The 19,637-nt window shown below is 38.9% G+C and overlaps 1 protein-coding gene across 3 annotated transcripts in view; it reads left to right on the top strand.

Annotated features, from left to right (window-relative positions):
• nphp4 (nephronophthisis 4) overlaps nucleotides 1–19,637 on the top strand; it is a 168,604-nt gene that overhangs the window by 838 nt on the left and 148,129 nt on the right. For 2 of the 3 annotated variants that reach the window (XM_042408716.1, XM_042408715.1), the window contains exon 2: nucleotides 271–414. In XM_042408716.1, the coding sequence (XP_042264650.1) occupies nucleotides 271–414 (144 nt within the window). The remainder of the gene's footprint in view (nucleotides 1–270; nucleotides 415–19,637) is intronic. The other variant, XM_042408717.1, reaches the window with a different exon arrangement.

The raw sequence follows: 19,637 nt of genomic DNA, 5'->3' as shown, positions 1-19,637 counted from the left end.
CCATTTAATAAGTGTTGTGTAAATAAACCACACTTTAAATTCAGATTTTAAGTGGATTAAGTGTTAATTAGTGGAATATTTGTGTATTGCATCTTGTATAAATATCTTGAGTGAAGCTCAGTCATGAGGGTTTGCTGAGAGGTTGGATAATGTTACATTGTCAGATTAAGTTTGTACTTTTTCATACACCCAAATGTTTCAGGGCTGGGGGGGGGGGGGGGGGGGGGGGTTAATTGTGACTTTTCTAATTTGAGTGTCTTCCCTTTTCACTCACAGGAGGTGTCAGATTTGGAGCAAGATCTGACATACCAGCTGCGAGTGACCCTGTTTGACAGAAATCACCAGCACTTCTTTGGGAAAACATGGAAGAGCCCACCCCAGAAGATGAAAAACAACAAGATCTCCTTCAATGAGGTAGCTGTATTATGAGAGGCATTCCTCTAAAAAAAAAAAAAAAACGCAAGATGACACACAGTCGTGATTTACTGTGTGTTCGGACAGAGTTTGTAGGCTGTATTTGAAATGCTTCTCATGTTGTTTTGATAAGAACCGGATTGATCATTATATAGGAAAATTAATACAAATTCAATCATCAGTTGCACGAATTTAGCACAGCTATTGTTTAATTAGAATCAACTCCAAAGCTCCACCACGCGAGGTTTTAAATTAGCCGAGATGATTGGACCATCGTCTGCTACGCTCTGGAGAAAGCTGTCAGCCTCAACACAGCAACTTACAAACAGTCCTGATTGCCAATAAGTGATTCCAGATGCATCCAACAAGTCCTTTATTATAAATGTTTCTGTCCATTTTCTCACCCTGCGAGTTAAATAAGAGCAAGTTTTTAGCGTGAAGCAACAGCTTATGAGAGCTGATGAAATTACTCTGCTTAATTAGGCTTCTGCTCAGTTAAAGTTGGGCAGAGCTATATGCTCGAATTATGTGTGGTCACCATAGAAACACTGATGCAATGTGTTTAGAAATGTAGAAGTTATTATTCAAGTGAGTTTCATCACAATTTTTAGTACATTTATCACACCACCAGACTACAAACTGTAAAGTCATACAACATTTACAGTTTGTGATAGCTCTGATTAATATTCATTTATCACCCACATCAGAACTGTGACATCTCTTTTTTTTTGGGACTGCCTGCGGAGCAGCTTCATTAAATAGAAGACTTATGTGAGCTTTAGGCGAGGTCTAATGAGGGAGAATAAGTGAAAACACCAATGTGAGTGGACCATGGGTGTGGAGGGCCTTAAAGAGAGATAAACTGTAAAATATAGTGGTACTGAAGAGCAGTTTTGCTTTGCCTTTAATTTCTGTTTTGTAATTATTGTAAAGCCAAGCCATGAAAACATCTTATTCACATCTTTCACTTGTATTTTGCTACATAAGCTCTGCCCTCTGAGTTTTCACACTCCCGCTGGACAGATGTGATTGAAAAGATTTGATTGATTTTTCAGTCAGCATGTACTCGGTACGAGGACTTAACACCTAATGGTGTCCATCGTAGTATTTCTGTCTCCTTTAAAGTATTCACACTTGTATCTCATTAGTTCTCTCCTCAACCACTCAGTCCACAGTGAACAATAACAAACGCTTTTTCCAGCTCGCAGTCACTGTCATTATAGGTTTAACTTTCATGATCAACAGATTCAGCAACCCCGCTAGGAACCAGCGTCAGTTTGTCGACAGCAGATACACAAACCCTGTGAGAAGCCCAGTGAATTAAAAATGGACCATTTAGCTTAACGACATCAATCAGTCGCCTTAAACATGACAACTCGCTGCGTTTGAATTACACTGCAGCACACAGAGGCAGGCAGCCAGGCATCACAACACGTTCATTTAATAAGACTTCAGTTTCACAGTGTGTCCTCAGTATCACATAATCTTCAGTTTTATTGTAGGCATACTGCTGCTAAAATACTGGTAAGTGTCAGTAGTAATCAGGGAATTCATGCTTGTGTGTTGAAGATTTATAGAACTGGGTTGGGAAGGTATTGAAATTGTAGTTTGTCTCAGTAGCAGCAGTTTGGTCTAGTTCATGGTTTTATATGATAAAACTAGTTTAAAATCTAGTTTTGGTAAAAAATACCATTTTAAAGTATAACCATAAAAAGCTGAAGGTGAAAACAAAACATCAGTTTTTGAAAGCCTGCCTGTGCACGGCCCTGGTCAACCCACATAAGTGCCCTTACTTTGATTGATTAGACCTCCTCTCAGGACTGTGTGAACACACTGCCTGATTGACGCCCCCCTTTACTCTCATAGAGTTTGGACTTCACCAAATACCCACCGTAGCCTCGCACAACCTCAACCTGAGCAGAGGTCTAATCAGCCAGAATAACTCAAAACCCCTGTGTGTGCGTGTATGTGTGTGCGTGTGTGTGCATGCAGGGTCAACTGAAAGTTGGGACTTTCAGTTACATGGACAAGAGGGACAGAAATCAAACTCAGACACAGGCTTGAGAGCCATTTTAATTCAAATCATGTAGCTAAATACTTCCAAATTTTGTATCTGAGATATTTTTCACGGCTTTGCTTTTCTAATTTGAGAGAATTGGAGAAAATTCTCCAATATAAACTAATTTGTTTTTACCTTGCAGTCAAATAAAAGCATGAAAATAAATGTCAACCCTGTTTAGCGCTGCCTGATGCAATTGCTTGTCATCTGTGAGCACATACAGTATGTCTGATATGATTCTTTGTAGCCTCAATGTTAAACATCAGTCTTGAGTACAAAACCCTCCTTTACCTAACACTGCAATAAGAGGGAATTCTGTAAAAAATATTCAGAGATGCTCTGCATTGCATTAAAAACCCAGGACAAGCCTTAAAACCATGCTAACATGACTTAATAATGTGTTTCAGCTCAGATGAACTTTGTTCAGGGTCAAACAGTCAACAGGCATTAGATGTCTTTTATAGCATTGATTAGTTTGCCTTAAGAAGCCAGAAAAAAAGAAATGGAGCATCTGTTCACCTTTGACATGGATGCTGCTTCAAGCTTGTTCTCGGCTTTCTACTTTAACAAGACTTTATTGAGTCAATTTGATGCCTTTCCGCATTAATTTTCAGTATTCACTATATGACTCAATACTGTTGCTGTAGCATGATCAACCAGTCAGGAAACCTTGAACAGTGCTGAGCTTTACATCTCCAGTTACTATGTATTTAATAACACATTACATGTTTTTTGTTCCCTGTACTTTTTGTTTTTCTGACTTTATGTGAATGAAAATGTACAAATTTGCACATTTTCCCATTAGAAATAGGTACATTTCAAAATATCACTGTCCTGGTCACAAAAGCAAAGTTTGAAGGGAATAATAGCCATTTTCTATAGTTTTTAAACATAAGCAAATAGGAAATAACACTCACTACCCAGAAGCAAAAATTGTGTTACATAGACTTTTTTGATTATTGATTAATTTTCAGCTTTTTTCAATTTCATATCACTTTAAATTGAATACTTTTGGATTTTGGACAAAGTAAACGATTTGAAGGCACCACTTTGGACTATCTTGTGATGAGCATTGTTCATAATGAGTTTGACATTTAATAGCCTTAACTATGAATTGATTGATTGAAAAAGTGGTTGAAAAATGTAAATAATAATAAAAAATAATTGTTAGTTGCAGCTTTCAATACATTTTTGCAGAAAGTTGATTTTCTGCGTGACAAAATCAGTGTAGAGTGAAGTGCTTGTTGTGAGCCTGAAGCTCAGCTCCTCCTGCGATATGATGATCATTTTAGTTTTGTTTCCTCATCTCATCACTTTCAGCAGCATGCAGATTGTTTTGCTTAAAGCAATGTTTGTTGGCTACATAATCATGATAAAAAGCCAACTACAACCATTAGGACCCCATCCTTTTATGGTTTAGAGGTAAATTTGACACAATTACACACACTTACTGTAGTATTTATTGTAATTTTACAGCCTCTTTTGGGAGTTTTAATGTTTCAGCTGTGGTTGATCTCCTCTGAACTAACAACATAGAGACTTGCTGGTTTATTAACTTGAGATTGTAACTGTGATGTACTTTATCCTGTGGGTCTATGTAGATGAGGTTAGTCTGCAGTTTCAGGCAAATGTGTTGTGGGTTTGACTTGTGCAGAATCTACTTTGTTACCCTTTTTCCATTTCTTTACTTTTCCCAACCATTGTTCTTTAAATAGTTTCTCCTCTGTAATCATAAAGGGAACAAAGAAACAATTTTTGATGTCAAACTGTGTGATGTACTTTATGAAAGATGTGCTTTGATGATGAAATTTCCAATTACTTCTTGAAAGTGCTAAAAAGAATATCGTAGCTACGGAGGACTTGAGATTCAACAGACAAAATATTACACAAATCAGATTATCTCCATGATATCCATTTCAACTAGAAATTATTTCTTTGTTTAGCTGAGTGCCCTCCGGTCTGGTTATGTCCATGTTGGTTTGGTGGCTTATTTCCTGCACAGTATGTAAAGTTAAAGTTGATGGCTTCCAGCAACTCTGCAGTCCAGAGCTTTTCTAGTCAGTTGTGTGAAGATGAGAGCTAAGTGGCCAAACCAGTATTTTAACAATTGGTGTTCTTGCCCTGGTTTGAGCCAAAGACAGATAGGACGACTATGTTGGTCAATGCAACCTTGAGTTTTGAGAATTTTTGCACTTTACTCCAGGTAACTTCCTAATTTAAGCTATCTCTACTTCGATTCTATTAGATGTTATCCTATTTATTCCATCAGACTGGTCTGGGCTGTCATGCTAATACCAGTGGTAAAGAGGAAGTATTCAGAAACCACAAGTAAGACCAGAGACCCTAACGTGCAAGATCAGTCCTTTGGAAACATCTTGTGACTTGTTATCAAGAGGTACTGTATTCGAAATGTTAAATACATAGTTGAATTTTATACTTATACTTTTATACTTTATACATCAGCTCCAATGGAAATTTTGTGTAAAAAAACAAAAAAAAAAATTACATGACATGTTGTAAAATTATGGTGTGCACTTTGTTGTTGTAAGATTTGTTGCTAAATAAGTCAACATTTCGTCTTAGTAGCTACTGTAACATGGAATTTTAAATAATATACAGCTGAAGTGGCTGTTATGGAGGTTTTACACTGATGTAGGGAACATATGAAGTTCAGTATGCAATTGCAGCAACATGTTTTTGATTGAGGTTGGTTGTCATAAGTTCCACATTTGCACATTGTCTTTTCTGTGATGTCTTCCTCCATTAAGTCCATTATGGGCTCGATATTGATGGACATTTTGCGATACACATGCTAATATAATACCTGAGTTTCTGTACTGATATCAAACGATATTTTGTGATACCTTACTTTGTGAAATATGAATGTATTTTTCCATAAAACTCTGTCTTACGTTTAACAAAAGATGCAAACATTCTCAAATGTTAAATGTTGTCTAAACACAAGCAGCCATAGAAGAATTTTGCCTAAAAAAATACAGTCTAAAATTGGCCAAGCTTTTACTGTACGCAGGAGCTGTCTGATCAGTGAAAAACATTACAAATCTGATCAGACACCCCATGCAGTTTTTGAGAGTGCAACGGACACATTGTGGTTGAAAAAATATTTAGGTGATATATCCTGCCCTATAAAGCCTCCCAGTGATTGTATTCTTTATATACAGAACAAGAAGTGAGTGTTTCTGGCCCTCAGCCAGGAAACAAGGACAAGAAGTCAACTGAAGTTGCAATCAGATCAAACAATAAGACAAAGCGTTACCATGTAACAAGTCAACACAAAGAGCTTTAAAATGTCTGACAAAAGAGAGTCCTTAAATGTCACTGTCAGTAGCAAACTTAAACATTCTTTTCACTGTTTCAGTTTCAAGAGAAACACTCCTCATTTGTGATAATTAATTAGCAATAATTAACTGCAGCCTCTCGTGGTGAATGATACACTTCACGCTGGAAGCAAACATTTTATACCTGTGTTGAAAGAGAGGAAAAATGAGGCGACATCAAGACTTTTACTAAATTCTCTTTTTGAATCAGCAGTCATCTTTCATCCAAGTACATTTACCTCGTCTGTTATCTTACCTCTTTCTATTGTGATCAAAAGCCAGAGGCCAGGGTCAAATACACTTCAGGAGGTATCATGGCTTGAACCTCAATCCTCCAGCTGAAAGATGTGATAGGACCAACTACAAAATGTACCCCTATGCAGTTGTATCTCTTGAAAATTTGTCTCCCAGCATCATGTTCACCATCTCTCCCAAGTCATTCTGTTATTTTCGAGCAGATATCTGCGAAACAGCTGGATGTGTGTTCTCTCTCAGTCAAACATTTGAAGGTCTCTGTACATCCTGGTCGGAGGCCAGTCACCCACAGTTTTATGATGGCGTCAGAGCACCGCTGAGCTCCTCTGTGGCTTCCAATGTCGAAGATGCCTGATCTGCTTACAGTGTGAGCTGTTGTTCAAGACGTTTTGAGAAACTCATTTTAATGGAAAGAATACCGTGAGCTGTTGCTGGCTGTTAAATGCAGAGTGTTACATAAGTCTTTTTTACAGAGATACCAATGAGTCACAGCTATGGCACATTCTGATTTCCAGTTTTGTCACCATCTGTTTTCTCTCCTTTCCTCTGCTTGATGTTCTTTTGATCGAACAATTTCTCACAGTGTATGGCCTTACTTTGATCCACCATAATAGTCACAGCCTGTATAAAAACCCACTTGGTGTCCCAATAAACATCCAAATCCCATTATCCATCCGGGGTAATAATATAAACCACATCATATCCTATCAGGATGATAAAGTGGGCCTGGCCCTCTCTGTGTCGTGCCGCAAGAGCTGCACCAGCTTTTTTATTTCATTTGGCCCGATGCACTCGCATTCATGCTGGTGTTTATGAGTGGCAAATTGCTGTTTGATATCCAAATAATGTCAGAGGGGGGATCCTCTCCTGAGTTACGGGAGCTCGGTGAAAATTGCAAGGCCCCCACCTCCCCACAGTCAGCCATGATGGATTGGTTTTAATATCGAGTGAAAAGCAAAGATGCGCAGTGATTAAAGAGAGAGAGCTCCTACTAAATCTATATTCTTGCTTTGTCCTCGCATTTCTTTCTTCCTCAGCGGAGGCAAGACGTCTTGACAATGACGACGTCTGCTGCCTTTTGTGTCTGCCGCTTTACGAGTTGTTTTCGAGTTGTCAAGTCTGACTTAAGCTGAAAGCTTTTATTTAGAAAGTAGAGTGCACTTTTGAGGACAATTTGATGGATTTGTAATGATTTAATGGTTTTCAAATTTGAAAGCTGCTTTTATGTGTGGCATTTAGCAAGTATAGCCCAATAGTGACAAATCCACATTGAATTTTTAGGCCTTTTAGTTGTCTTTGCGTGGAAGAAAAGGAGGGGAAATTTAGGTTATTGTGCATTTCCTTTGATGAGTTTCAGATATTTTGTTTCTTTCTTTCTTTCCCTTCTCTTTTTGAAAATACCTCCAAAAAGCTTCTACAACCTGCCGACCAACTAATGTCCCATTTTTGGTCTTTTTATCATCTCTTTTTATCCTGGTACAAAGTCTGGTATGTCCTAAATAACCCAGACTACACTAACACTTGCTCACTAGTTGCTGGTTTTCCCTCATCATGACACAGATAGTTTGGCTGCTGTTGGAATATTTTCTACTGGTTACCTCTCCTGGATTCTCAGTTAAAGGCAGTGGAAGCTGTGGGCAGTAGAGGGCAATGTTGTGCCTCAGACAGCACAGATGGAGGAGTTGAGAGACTGGAGGAGACAGAGAGAAATGTGCATCTTTCTGCATTGTCTCTCACTGTGATCACTCCATCTGAACTCCCTGCCTTCACTGGGAGCCAGTGGTTTCTTCTCATATGTGCAACATTATCAGGCCGACAGCTGGGCTTTGGAGAAAAGGCCAAGTTTTGTTCCTGTCCGTGCAACCTGTTTTTCTAGGTCTCCAAATGCTGTTTGGCATGATGTAGGTAGCACTGCACAGAATAAACTCAGAATAACATACACACACACACACACACATACACATGCATATTTGATTTTTCTATCCTTTATTCCTCTGTTTCCTTCTCCTTACCTTAACTGCATGTCAAAACTTAACCCTTACACTTCTCACCCTAACCCCAACCTTAAACCAAAGAGCCCCAAAGCAAAGTGGACTACCATGTGTTGGGTCCCCACAATGTGATGAAAAACATTACCCCTCGCCACCATTCACACCAACAAATGCACAGCCTTATTACATGACTTCAAAGTACTGAAAGCCAGAAGAAGACAGTGCTTCACCACAGATGGGAAAACATTTGAACATCAGTCATGCAATTCCTCCGCTTTTGTTTCTTCAATAGATGTTCTCTAAAGAGCAAACTGGTTTCAAAGTGAAGAATCCCACATGGTTCAAACTTGGGTTTGCAGTAATGAATTTGTGGCAGTAGACGTATTCATCCTGTAAAGCATAATTTTTTCCTTAAAATGTACAATAGGTTGCCAAATTTAAGCTGTCAGTGCTGTAATGAAGCTTGAGTTAAAGCCTCCGCCCCTCCCATTTTTGCCTTGCTCTCTAAAAGCAGACACAAACTACAGAAAGGCTGGCTCAGCTGAAGAAAAACTCCTCTTTTGACTCTGGTATATTTGTTGTTGTGTGCCATACACAGTGTTTTGCAGTCTCCCACGTATGATTGCGCACATGGTTCACATCTATTCAAGCGTGTCCATTCAGCTGTCACATAAGAAGAAGCTTTGCCCTTTTCTCCAGAGTTAAGACAAAAGGTGAGATAATCGAACTCTCACGTCAACTCTTTATTTCACTGAAGACAATTAGAGAATATATTATGTTTCTCCCTGTTGATATTGTATGTGTCTTAGCCTGAATATAAGCAAACATCTGTGATGGAAGGGGCCCACTGACTCAGTCTGTAATATCTAGCTTAGGTGATTTGTGAACAATGCTGCTTCTCTAATTGTCTTGTAGATTATGAACAACATATGTTTTCTCAGGTAACCATGTCAGCGTTTATACTTAAAAAAAAAAGATTCCATCTTTTGCAATGCAATGCTGTACAGGCTGCTTCACAAATTGTTCTGTCTTAACCCTTTTAATCCCATTGATGCATTTTACGTCAAAAATCGCATCACTTTCCTCTCAGTCATAACTCAGTCAAATCACAGCATGCAGACATTATACACATAGCACAGGAATGAGCGCAACTCTTTTCACTGCTGGCAGCATCTCCAAAGTCCATCATAGATAAACATCCATCAATCAACCAAAAATGTATGTGACAAGATGCTCTTTATCACTTCAGATCTAGCCTAATAAACATCATGTTTCCCTAATCCGGTAATTGTTATCTGTGTAGCTAATGCAGAATGATTTTTCATGCAGATTTGTCAAAATACAAAGAAATATAGTATAGAAAAAAATGGACCTACGTGAACCTCAACCTAACTAAGGGGAGACTCTTGACGGACTGCTACGACCTGAGGGTCACATGATGACAGCTGAAGGCATCAGTTTGAAGCTAGTTTTTGGTAGCCTTGCTAGCTTATCTACTTGTACAGTAGTAAACTCTGCTACCACTTGTACTGCGCATTTCTTTATTCTGTCACCTCTATTTAGTTTTGACAAATTGTGATCCAAACTGCAAAAACTTTGTAATGTAAAAACAATGACCATTAGAAACAAACTGAAGACTTGTAGAAAGCAAACTTCCCTCCAAAATGTATTTTATCCACAATGAATACTCCACTATGCAAACATAACGTCTAGTCAGTTAGCTTTTGAAAACCACTTAAGGATCCCTTCAATATAAGTTGCTTTTCAGTCTGTATATTATGGTTTTATTCATTCATCTGATTGATTCACAGATTACAGAAATGGATTTGTATCTGTTGTTAATAATGTTATATTTATGGAATGAAAAAGGTGGAAGTCAGCTGTGAAAGCATCCTGCAACACCCAGACACTATACTCATAAGTTATTTTGTAGTTCATCTTCAGAGTAGGCAAGCATTTGTGCACATTTTGGATTTATTAATCTAGTAATTAGCCTTGCAAGATGAAGGTACTTCATACGCCATCACCTCGTGCCTAAAGTTAGTGAAGTTGAGCACTTAACTCCAGCACTAGCAAACAAGCCGGCTAACCAACACACTCGTGCATCCCTTTACAAAACTTCTAGCCAACTGTGGTCAGGCGAAAAATGTAACTCTGTCCTGTACAGAGTTGTGGTTAACGATGGGTTTCACTGGTACTATAACGTTGCAGCAGAGACAGTGATCTCCACTGCTGGTAATTGACCAATAATTGCAGCCCTACTTAAAAATAGTGCCCTAGAATTGAGTCACAATTGAATCATGACACCAAGAATCAATATCGAATAGAATTTAGAGATTCCCAAAGATTCACATTCCTATATTTTAACCAGTTCAATCTAACTACAGTCCACAGAATGTAAACCAACCACAATGTAGTCACCCAAAGTATCATTACCAGTTGGCTACATTACAGGAAAAAAATGAAAATGTAAAGTGTTAAATGAATGAATGAATGGTGTTCAAATACTGATAGCAGCACCAACTTCCCTGGAGCAGTACAGTTCTGACAGATCAGGAACTGGTACCAATTTAAGACCAGTTCTATCCATCTCTGTTGCCATCAGGAGTAATTAAATGCTGAGCAATGGAAAACTAATAGTATTGCCTTAAAACAATGATTAACTACAGTCAAAAGTACAATATCTGTGTGAAGCATCAATGTTCATTCTTGACCTTGGAAATAGTTTGACAAAACAATCCCAGCTCGAGGTCTACTGGGGCTTTGACTTCTAGGGTGTCGGGCAACCAGCAGTAAAAGAGACAGTAAAGCCTCTGACTAGAGATGTCACACCAGCATATGGTGTGTTTGTATGAGTAAAAATATACTGAAGCCCATTATCACATCATTTAGAAAACAAACACACTACTTGTTTTTCTTTTAAGCAGGCTGTTTTAATCGATTTGGCACGGCGTCATTATTTTAATAAATGAACCTTTTATTAGGATAACTAAGTGAATGTGAAACTGTGTGGGTGGTGTTTGCTCTGGTGGTGCAATTATCACCTGTTATTTTGTATGTGTGGTGTACACTTTGTAGCCTATGGGCTCTTCAACTTGTTGCTATAGCTTTACATAACTGCCTTAATTGGGGAGTTTTGATAAAAAAGACTGATCAGATCTGCTGTTTCCATAGCCTGTTTTTTTATGTGGAAGGCTTAAGAGAATAATGTATATTTTCATATTTTCCTGCCATCAACACAAACACGACACCACAGAGATAAATTATTGACAGCAAATGTGCTGCTTCACTGTGTACATGCTCAGTTTAATTTTGCGATTTTTGCATCACACCTGATGCATCACACCTGGTTTGAAAATGTTGCCTGTTGGAAAGTGTAAGGCTGTAATTACTGCATCTGTCTGGAAACCATCACATTTGAAGCTGAATGCTTTAAAAACTTTTTCGGGAGCGGTGAGTGAAACAGCAGGTGATGTTAATATGAACACATTTCTGCTCTGCCGGTGTCAAGGCTGTTATTGGGCTCACATTGTGTATCACACACAGCTGTATTTGCTGCGTATTACTGTGCTGTTGTATTATTATTTTTTCATATTTGAATGGATGGCTGTGTATATAGTATAGTCAGTCTTTGAAGGCCTTCTCTCCATTCAGTATGCAGCTTCTTTCTGCTTTTCTTCAGCACAGGCACTGAGGCTTGGTTGTGAGACTGCCTGTGCACTGTATACTGTTTCTCATTAATTTTGTATTTTTCATGAACACAATAACATGCCAACAGATAGAAAATTGCAAACGCTACCACCAATATGGGAAATCTACTGGTACGTTTAGACGAACAGTAAACAAAAGGATTTTTTTTTGTCCACGTTAGCCTCCCCCTTCGACTAAAAAAATATGTTTTTCTTCTTGTTACTTCAGTTTGATGTTTTGACCTTTGTGCAGAATGATGTTTGTGCAGAGTTTGACACTAGAAGGCTGTTTTCACTTCCATCTGCTGAAAGGGTAAAGTCTCTCTGTGCTCACCTTAAATCTGAGTTTATGCTGTGTACCCATGAGCATCATTTGTGACATCACAACTAGTGTGGACCCAATCGTGGTCCAATATGCAACTTACACAAGCGTGATGAGGAAACTTGAAGCCTCTAGTGCACAAACACTGAGAATGGACTTTACAGTGAAGTAGGAGGCATCTTGTGTCCAGCAGTTAAACTTCTGAAATGAACAATATTTGCATATTTATAGATTATTTTGTTTTAATGAGGGAGAAGGATATCAATTTAATGATTTTAACAAGATAATTGAGCTTTTTGTGGAAAATCCATATTAGACACAAATTATTATTCAAAGTAGAGTATTTTATATACATCTTAAAACATGTCTGGAGGGGATCTTTAATTTTCTTACTGCCTACAAATTCCATGGAAATTCAAAGACTAAAACCAACAATGAAAATATCCCACTAGTATTGTTCCTCTGTGCCATAAAGCTCCACTGATGTCCAAAAATAATTATCACTAACACAACAATTAGCCACACTGTTGCAAGGGGTGACCGTCATCACTACTACTACACATACAGTGTATATTATTTTGAATCAGTTCCAAATATACCGTCCTGCTGTCATAAATGCTCACTTGTGCACCAAATGTGTATATATCCGCAGCTGAAAATAGTCCCCAACAAATCCACAATTTACCCCTGTTTGAGTTATGTTTGCTAACAACTGCAGTGCCCAGGTGTTTGAGGAAATTATAGAGCATAAAAAAAAATTGTCACCTGTTCTGAAAGATTTCTTCAGTAGGAACTAATGGTCTTGGGGCTGAGTACCATAGCAAATATTAAAAGACAGACAAAGCATTGTTGATTTTTCTCTCTTCATGAGATTTGTTTACAACAAGAAGAACAAAGAATAACGCCAGCCTTATCCACACACTCAATTGTGTTCCGGTATGAATGCTCATTAGCCCAAAATGGCCCAAAGGAGTCGTGCATGCCTTGTTTTGAAGCGCTAAGTGCTCAGATAAATGGCCAGCAGTAAAACATGAACCTACATTGAGTCTTGTTATGTTCAGTCTTCCATTCTCTATTTTCTTTTACAAGGCATGGCACTTCCTACAGTAAATGTAACGAGCCTATGAAACCCTTCTATGTGAAAGCCATATGATTGATGGACAAAGGAGCCGCTATGGCAGCATAGACAGGCCTTCAGCTTACCTCGGTGCTTAATTCCTTCTCCCAACTGGCATGCCACACTAAGAGATATACACTTCAATTATACATGGGGACGGTGGGGGCGAGGACTGTGCTGCCTTGCCGGAGAACTGATCAATATTTCAGCTCCAAGGGGACCAAACATCTAGTGGAGCAGCTGCCGCTTAACAGCTTTACACTCTGGAGTGGCACACCCTGTAATACACAGCTATATACTGTAGGTGTGTATGTGTGTGTGTGTGTGTGTGTGATCGAGGGAATTCAAGGGCCGCAAGAGCTACTGGCGAGGTGACAGTAGGGAGAGATGAGAGCTGTGAGGAGTGTGTGTGTCGTGTGTATCGACTTGATTCTTACTTGACTGTTCTTTCTCCATTCTTATCTTATTTCTCTTTCTGTTGCTCCCTCTTTTCACTCTGCACATGCAAAAAAACAAACACACACACCTATCAGCTCTCCCTGGGGTCTGCACTGCCTGTGTGTGGGGTAGACAGAAAAAGAGAGACATTGAGACAGAGAGAGAAAAAGAAAGAGAGTCTGTCTGTCTTTTCCTTTGTTGTTCCAGCCTTTGACATGTCAATTCCAACTTTACCTTTTTGAATCTGATGTCTGGCAGTGTTCCTCCAGTCCTTTTTATCGTTGTGTTTTTCCTGCATTCCTCCCTTATTGTGATGCATCTCCAGCATTCACACGCAGTGCCCGAAGATTGTCTGTGAGGCATTTCAGGCAGGATTTACAAAATGTCAGGAGACCAAAACCTGAGTGACAAACTAAGACTTTACCCGGTGAGCGCTGAGATCTGTCGTTGGCAAAGCCGGGGGTGTTGTAGAATGCAGGATCTTTGGATTTTCTTGGAGTCAGGGACAAGGCAGCAAACACCAGCGGCACTGAAGCTAAACAGGAGGAATGGGGACTCTGGGAAAAGGTTATGGGAGTTGTGCTGATAAGGGGGTTTTCATTTTGTGCAAGCATGTATTATGGGAAGTGGGGACAGTGCTGATGCTGACAATATGTTTGGAACATCACTGAAGCACGCTACCTTTAAGGAACATGTCACTGTTACTGTTCTTTCATTTTGTTAATTTCTCATCTGCGTGAGACCGGCCTCGACTGTGATCCGGGGCATATGTCCTGTCATGACTCGTGTAAGTCACAGTCGACATTGCTTCTGCTCTCAGGACCTTAGTCGGTTTTCAACTTCATTTGTTATCCCCGAGTCAGTTTGGAGCCATCATCCATCTTTGTTAGAGTCTGTCTTCCCCATTTTGTATCAAGAGATTTTGCTTGTTTCTGTCAGGTAATAAGAGCGAGTTTTCAGATAAGTAGTGTGTGGATTCAGATAGGGCTGCAACTAATGGCTATTTTTCATTATTGATTAATATGCAGGTTATTTTCTTGATTCATCGATTTATTGTACCATCCACCAACGTCTTTTAAATGTTTTGTTTTGTCTGACCAACAGTCCAAACCCCCAAAATATTCAGTTTACTACAATGGAAGATCAAGAAAAGCAATGAATTCTTACATTTAGAAACCTGGAACCATATTTACTTTAACAGTAACTTAAAGGATTAATCGATAGACCAATCGATTAATCATTCCAGCTCTAGATTCAAATACAGTTGGAGTTACATAGATGCAAAACCACAGAATAACTCATAATATAAAGTGAATGTTGTGAGAGAATCAAATGACTCAAATGAAATGCACAGGAGTGTGTGACATTGATGTGCAGGGTAAACGCCCCTATTAAGCTCACCAAATCTGCTTTTCAGACATTTTTAATATATACTGACTGCCTCAATTTAAGTGAGAACATTTGAGTTAAAATGAAAGTCTAATCTCTCATTTGAAGTGTCAATAATTCATTTATACCAATTTCTAATGTTTTTATTGTTTAATTTGTCAAAATATGTCAATAGTCTGGCATGAGCTTAATGGTTACCTAATGTACCCTTTAAGCCTATGGGTGTTCCAGAGCAGCCTGTTTCATGATTTATTGACAAAGAAATATATATTAAAAAATATTAACAATACAAACTTGTTCTATTCAAATCTGTAATCTCTCAGCTCTCAATATCTATCATGTTGTCTCCACTTCAATCCTATGGTCTGAAAATGGCATTTGAAATGAGTGTGATCAGCCTTTTTGCTGTGTTGTCAACGCAGAAAAAGCTTAACTTACAACATGTCTTCTTTGTAATGTAGCCAAAAAACGATTTATGACAAAACTAAAACTATAGTGGACAATACTCTTCAATACTTCATCTTTCAATGTGTGTTATCATTTTATCTGAATCTCTATCCTATGGTGTGCTGTTGCCATTTGAAATTGGTCAACATTTCTGACCTCATAATTGTGCTAATAGTATAGTCCTGGTCCCTCCAGCTCTGCTCTGCAAAGGATGAACTTGCGCTCTACATCCTGTATCTTGTCCTTGGATGGGAGAAAATGAGGTCAAAATTAGGGAGGAAAGTGGTTCAAAGGTCAAAAGGAAGAAAATCGCCGTTGAAACACAGTCAAGTGGGCTTAATAGAGACGTTTACCCTAATTGATGCTGCTGCAGTGTAGCAAGATGGTCGGCCATGATACTAGTCATAGATTTAGCGCTGCCAGATAGTGGACAAGTGCAACAAGATAGACTTCAGATTGAGTGGTGATTAAAGATAAGCAGTTTTTTACTGTACACTAAACATTTGGCCTTGTACCCGGTAACCAAAGTGACATTATGATATTATGTTGGGAGTGTTTTTTTCATTACAAATGACAAATATAGAAATAAAAGAAAAGACTGTGAAATGTGGTTGAAAGATCAATCTAAGCTAATAAGCAGGCCTGGAGCTTTCATGCACTTTTTCAACTAATTAGTTTTACTTTCCTGTGTTGGTGGATACAGTTTTGGAAGGATTTTGAAATTGATAAACAATTAGATATTTAAATTTCTTAGTTATTTCTGTCACACTTTTCTAAAACTAAAACTTTAATAGTGTTGCTAGTGTTGCATACACAAAAATCTGATGAGTCCCTGAGTACAACATGTTTAAGCTAAAATTTTACTTGAATTTATTCTCACTGTGTGAACAAATTCAGAACTAACTCAGATGATATAGCTACTGTAAATATTGTCAGTACCCGTTATTACTATAAGGGGCCCAAAGCGTTAGAAATGAAAATAGACAAACTTTCACTGAATGTGATCAGTGTGGACTGATAGTTGTTGATGAACAGGCAAACATTAGGGCACTACTGTACATGATTTTTATGTTTTATGTCTCTATTAGTAACCATAATGTTTGTATTCTCTACTGGCCTATGCCTTTTAATTGTGGCAGATACCCACTAGGGCTGGTTGTCATCTGATATTTTAATTTAAATCAGGAGCCATAAGATAAAATAATTAGATTAAGATTATGAATCTGACATTTAATGCCAGCTTTCGGTCCTTTTGATCAGTGCCAGAAAAGTATTGAGATTCAGCTCAGTTGTATACATGCAGGCCAGGCATCCTCATTTCGAATGGAAATTGAAAGATCGGTCATTTCTATATAGCTCACGCACTGTTTAAAATTCTGTGTCGTCAAAAACAGTGTAAGATGGTGATTTCTGAAAAATGAGAATTACTACTCTATGAAAGTCTTTGCTGGATAGAAATCGCATCACTGTCAACCTCTTTCCTTGGAGGGAATCCACATAATTGGGCTGTTTCTCCAGTAATTGCTGCAGTCCTCTCATCTTTAGCTGATAGATCAGCTTTTCCCTATCCTCCACCTGCTCTTTCCCTCTCTCTCTCTCTCTCTCTCTCTCTCTCTCTCTCTCTCTCTCTCTCTCTCTCTCTCTCTCTCTCTCTTTCTATTTTGTCCTTATGACATAAACTTTTATATCAAACCACTTAAAAAAAAAACTTCAGCCACATTGCAAACCTCAGGGGAAACAGCATTTACCATTTCCTTTTTTTTTCTTGCACCAGTCCCTCAGGTGATAGGAAAGAACACCTTTTCTACTTTCAACTTCTCAATCAGCAACATTACGCTTCTTGTTCTTTTTTCACCTGTCGTGCTTCAGGTTTTCAGTAGCTGTCTCCTCACCTTCCTACATCTGTCATCTCACAAAATAGGCTTCCCTACAGAATTTATAGAGATCCAGGAGTGTATTATGGCAATGATAAGATGTAGACATGTGCTGATCATTTGTGTAAGGGTCTAAATTTACCAACTATTCTGCTCTTAGCACAAAGTTAGTGAATGGGACCCTAATCGCCTTAGATACAGTCAAATGGTAAGAAGGTTATCAGTTGCTAGGAGCAGTTAATAAACATTTTTCAAGCTGCTTAAAAAAATAGGAGATCTAAGAGTTGTTATGTCTGTAAGTCTTATATCAACCAGTTTCACCGCTTCCACCGCATCTACACTTGTCACCATTTTTGTGGCAGTTTTTCTGGATCTGGCACAGGAACATGATGTCTCCATTCCTGAATCACTAAAAAAATTGTGAGATCTTGGCAGCGATTCAGGCTGGAACTGGAGTTGAGCTGGTCTTATCAGTCTAATCTGGACTTTATTTTGGAATTAGTTTCCATGACTTATCTTGATTCTTGGGACATGTATTCTTGTCCTGCTCCTTAATCGCTGGTGCATCATGCTGCCACCAGCGTTGACGTTTTCTCTCTATTTAGGTCTAATTATCCTCCAGTCTATTTCGGACCGGATCTGACTGTCCTGAGATCTTTTGGGATCTGGTCTCTTTTGTGTAGGTTTTCCACGGGTCAGTTTCGAACATTTTAAACCACAGAGGACCTCTAAATCTATTTAACTGACACACATATGCATACACGGCCCTACCTGCCCCGGCTGTGATATTATTGATCATAAGGAAGCCTGGAGCCTCCGTCCCTGTCATATTCTCTGCCTCTCTATCATCCACACCAGCATCTCTCATTTCTCCTACGCCGGTGACAGTCATAGAATTTCACACCGAGAGGATTTGTGATGCTGATACCCGCTGGTTCTGTGCCTGTCAAATGACTTTCTCTATCTCTCCCTCTCTCTCTTTCTCCCTCCTCTCCACCTCAAGGCGTTGGCTATGCTGCCAAAACTAGTATCAAAGCGTTACAGCCAAGCATCTCGGAGAGTGCGTGTGCTCGCTTAGCTTCACAGAACTTCATGAGCTGAGCTGTGACTTCAAGTTTTTGCCTTTAACAGCAACATCTAAGGGAGAAGGCACACGGCATATAACAAATGTAGTAGCAATACAGTTGGAGCTCGCAGTTATATGTACACGTATAATGCATTACGATTGTGTATTCATGTGCTTTTTTTCTATGCTGTAAGATGGCAGCCTTTATTCTCACACAAACACACACACACACAGCCACATGCATTCGCACAGTTATATGCATAACATTTGAATAGCTAATACACCCATGCAGACATGCAGAGCCAGCCTATTATCAGAGTCCCAGGTAGCTTACACTAGTGCTCCCAGTCAGCATGTTGACTAAATGGAAATGCTCTGTTTGCTTTTCTTTTGGGAATGCTCCAGGGGTCGGAAAACAGGGCCCTTTAAATTACACTCCAGTTGCTCTGGACCTCTCTATGCAGAACTACTGCTCGTTTGCAGCCTCATTGTTTTGTGCGATGCCCATCATTCCCCCTTCAGTGCTTGCTCAGATGCCCACAAGTCGAGCATTTGAATGACCACCTCGAGAGGGAAGGAAGAATTAGCTTCATCTTTTACAGTCTGATAGCACTATGAGAGGTTCATAATTGTTTGGCGCCATCAGCCTGTAATAGGACTCTACAAATCTATTTCACAAGTTGTTAATATTTTCCAAGAGCAAGTTCCATACATTACAAAACACTAATTACTGATTAACACTGTAATAGTTTTCTATTTCCCAGCAGACAATAAGCCAACTTTATGGTACAAAATCATCTGTCAAATCAATTTATTGCCTCTAAGGTTGACAGTAATCCAGGTCGTGGTATATCCAGAAGGGCTGAGTCAAGGACAACTGTGCCTACTTTAGATTCTTGAAGAAATTTTGCTTCTCATCCAAAAGTCTTCTTCAGTTCTGACAGATTGACAGGTTGTCCCGAGCATTTAACCTCTGTGAGCTTTTTACACCTTGAAAGTCATTTATGTCACATGTGGTTTGTTAGTCCCAACTGATGACCAGCATCCCCCCACCAACCCAACTCTATCACTCAGCCCCCACACAAACTGGAAAAGCTTATAGAATTTTTCCAAAAATGTCACCTGTCACACTTAACATAATTTTTTAAGTTAATTTTACCATTGCTGTTGGAGGTGAATCAGACTATTACCAGGATATACTGTATTTCTTACTTGCTGTCAGAGCAAATAACACCAGC

Source organism: Thunnus maccoyii, chromosome 4 (genome assembly GCF_910596095.1).
Source record: "Thunnus maccoyii chromosome 4, fThuMac1.1, whole genome shotgun sequence".
NCBI classification, from domain to species: domain Eukaryota; kingdom Metazoa; phylum Chordata; class Actinopteri; order Scombriformes; family Scombridae; genus Thunnus; species Thunnus maccoyii.
Note: the sequence above shows the minus strand (reverse complement) of the source record. Positions and strands in the feature narration are given on the sequence as shown.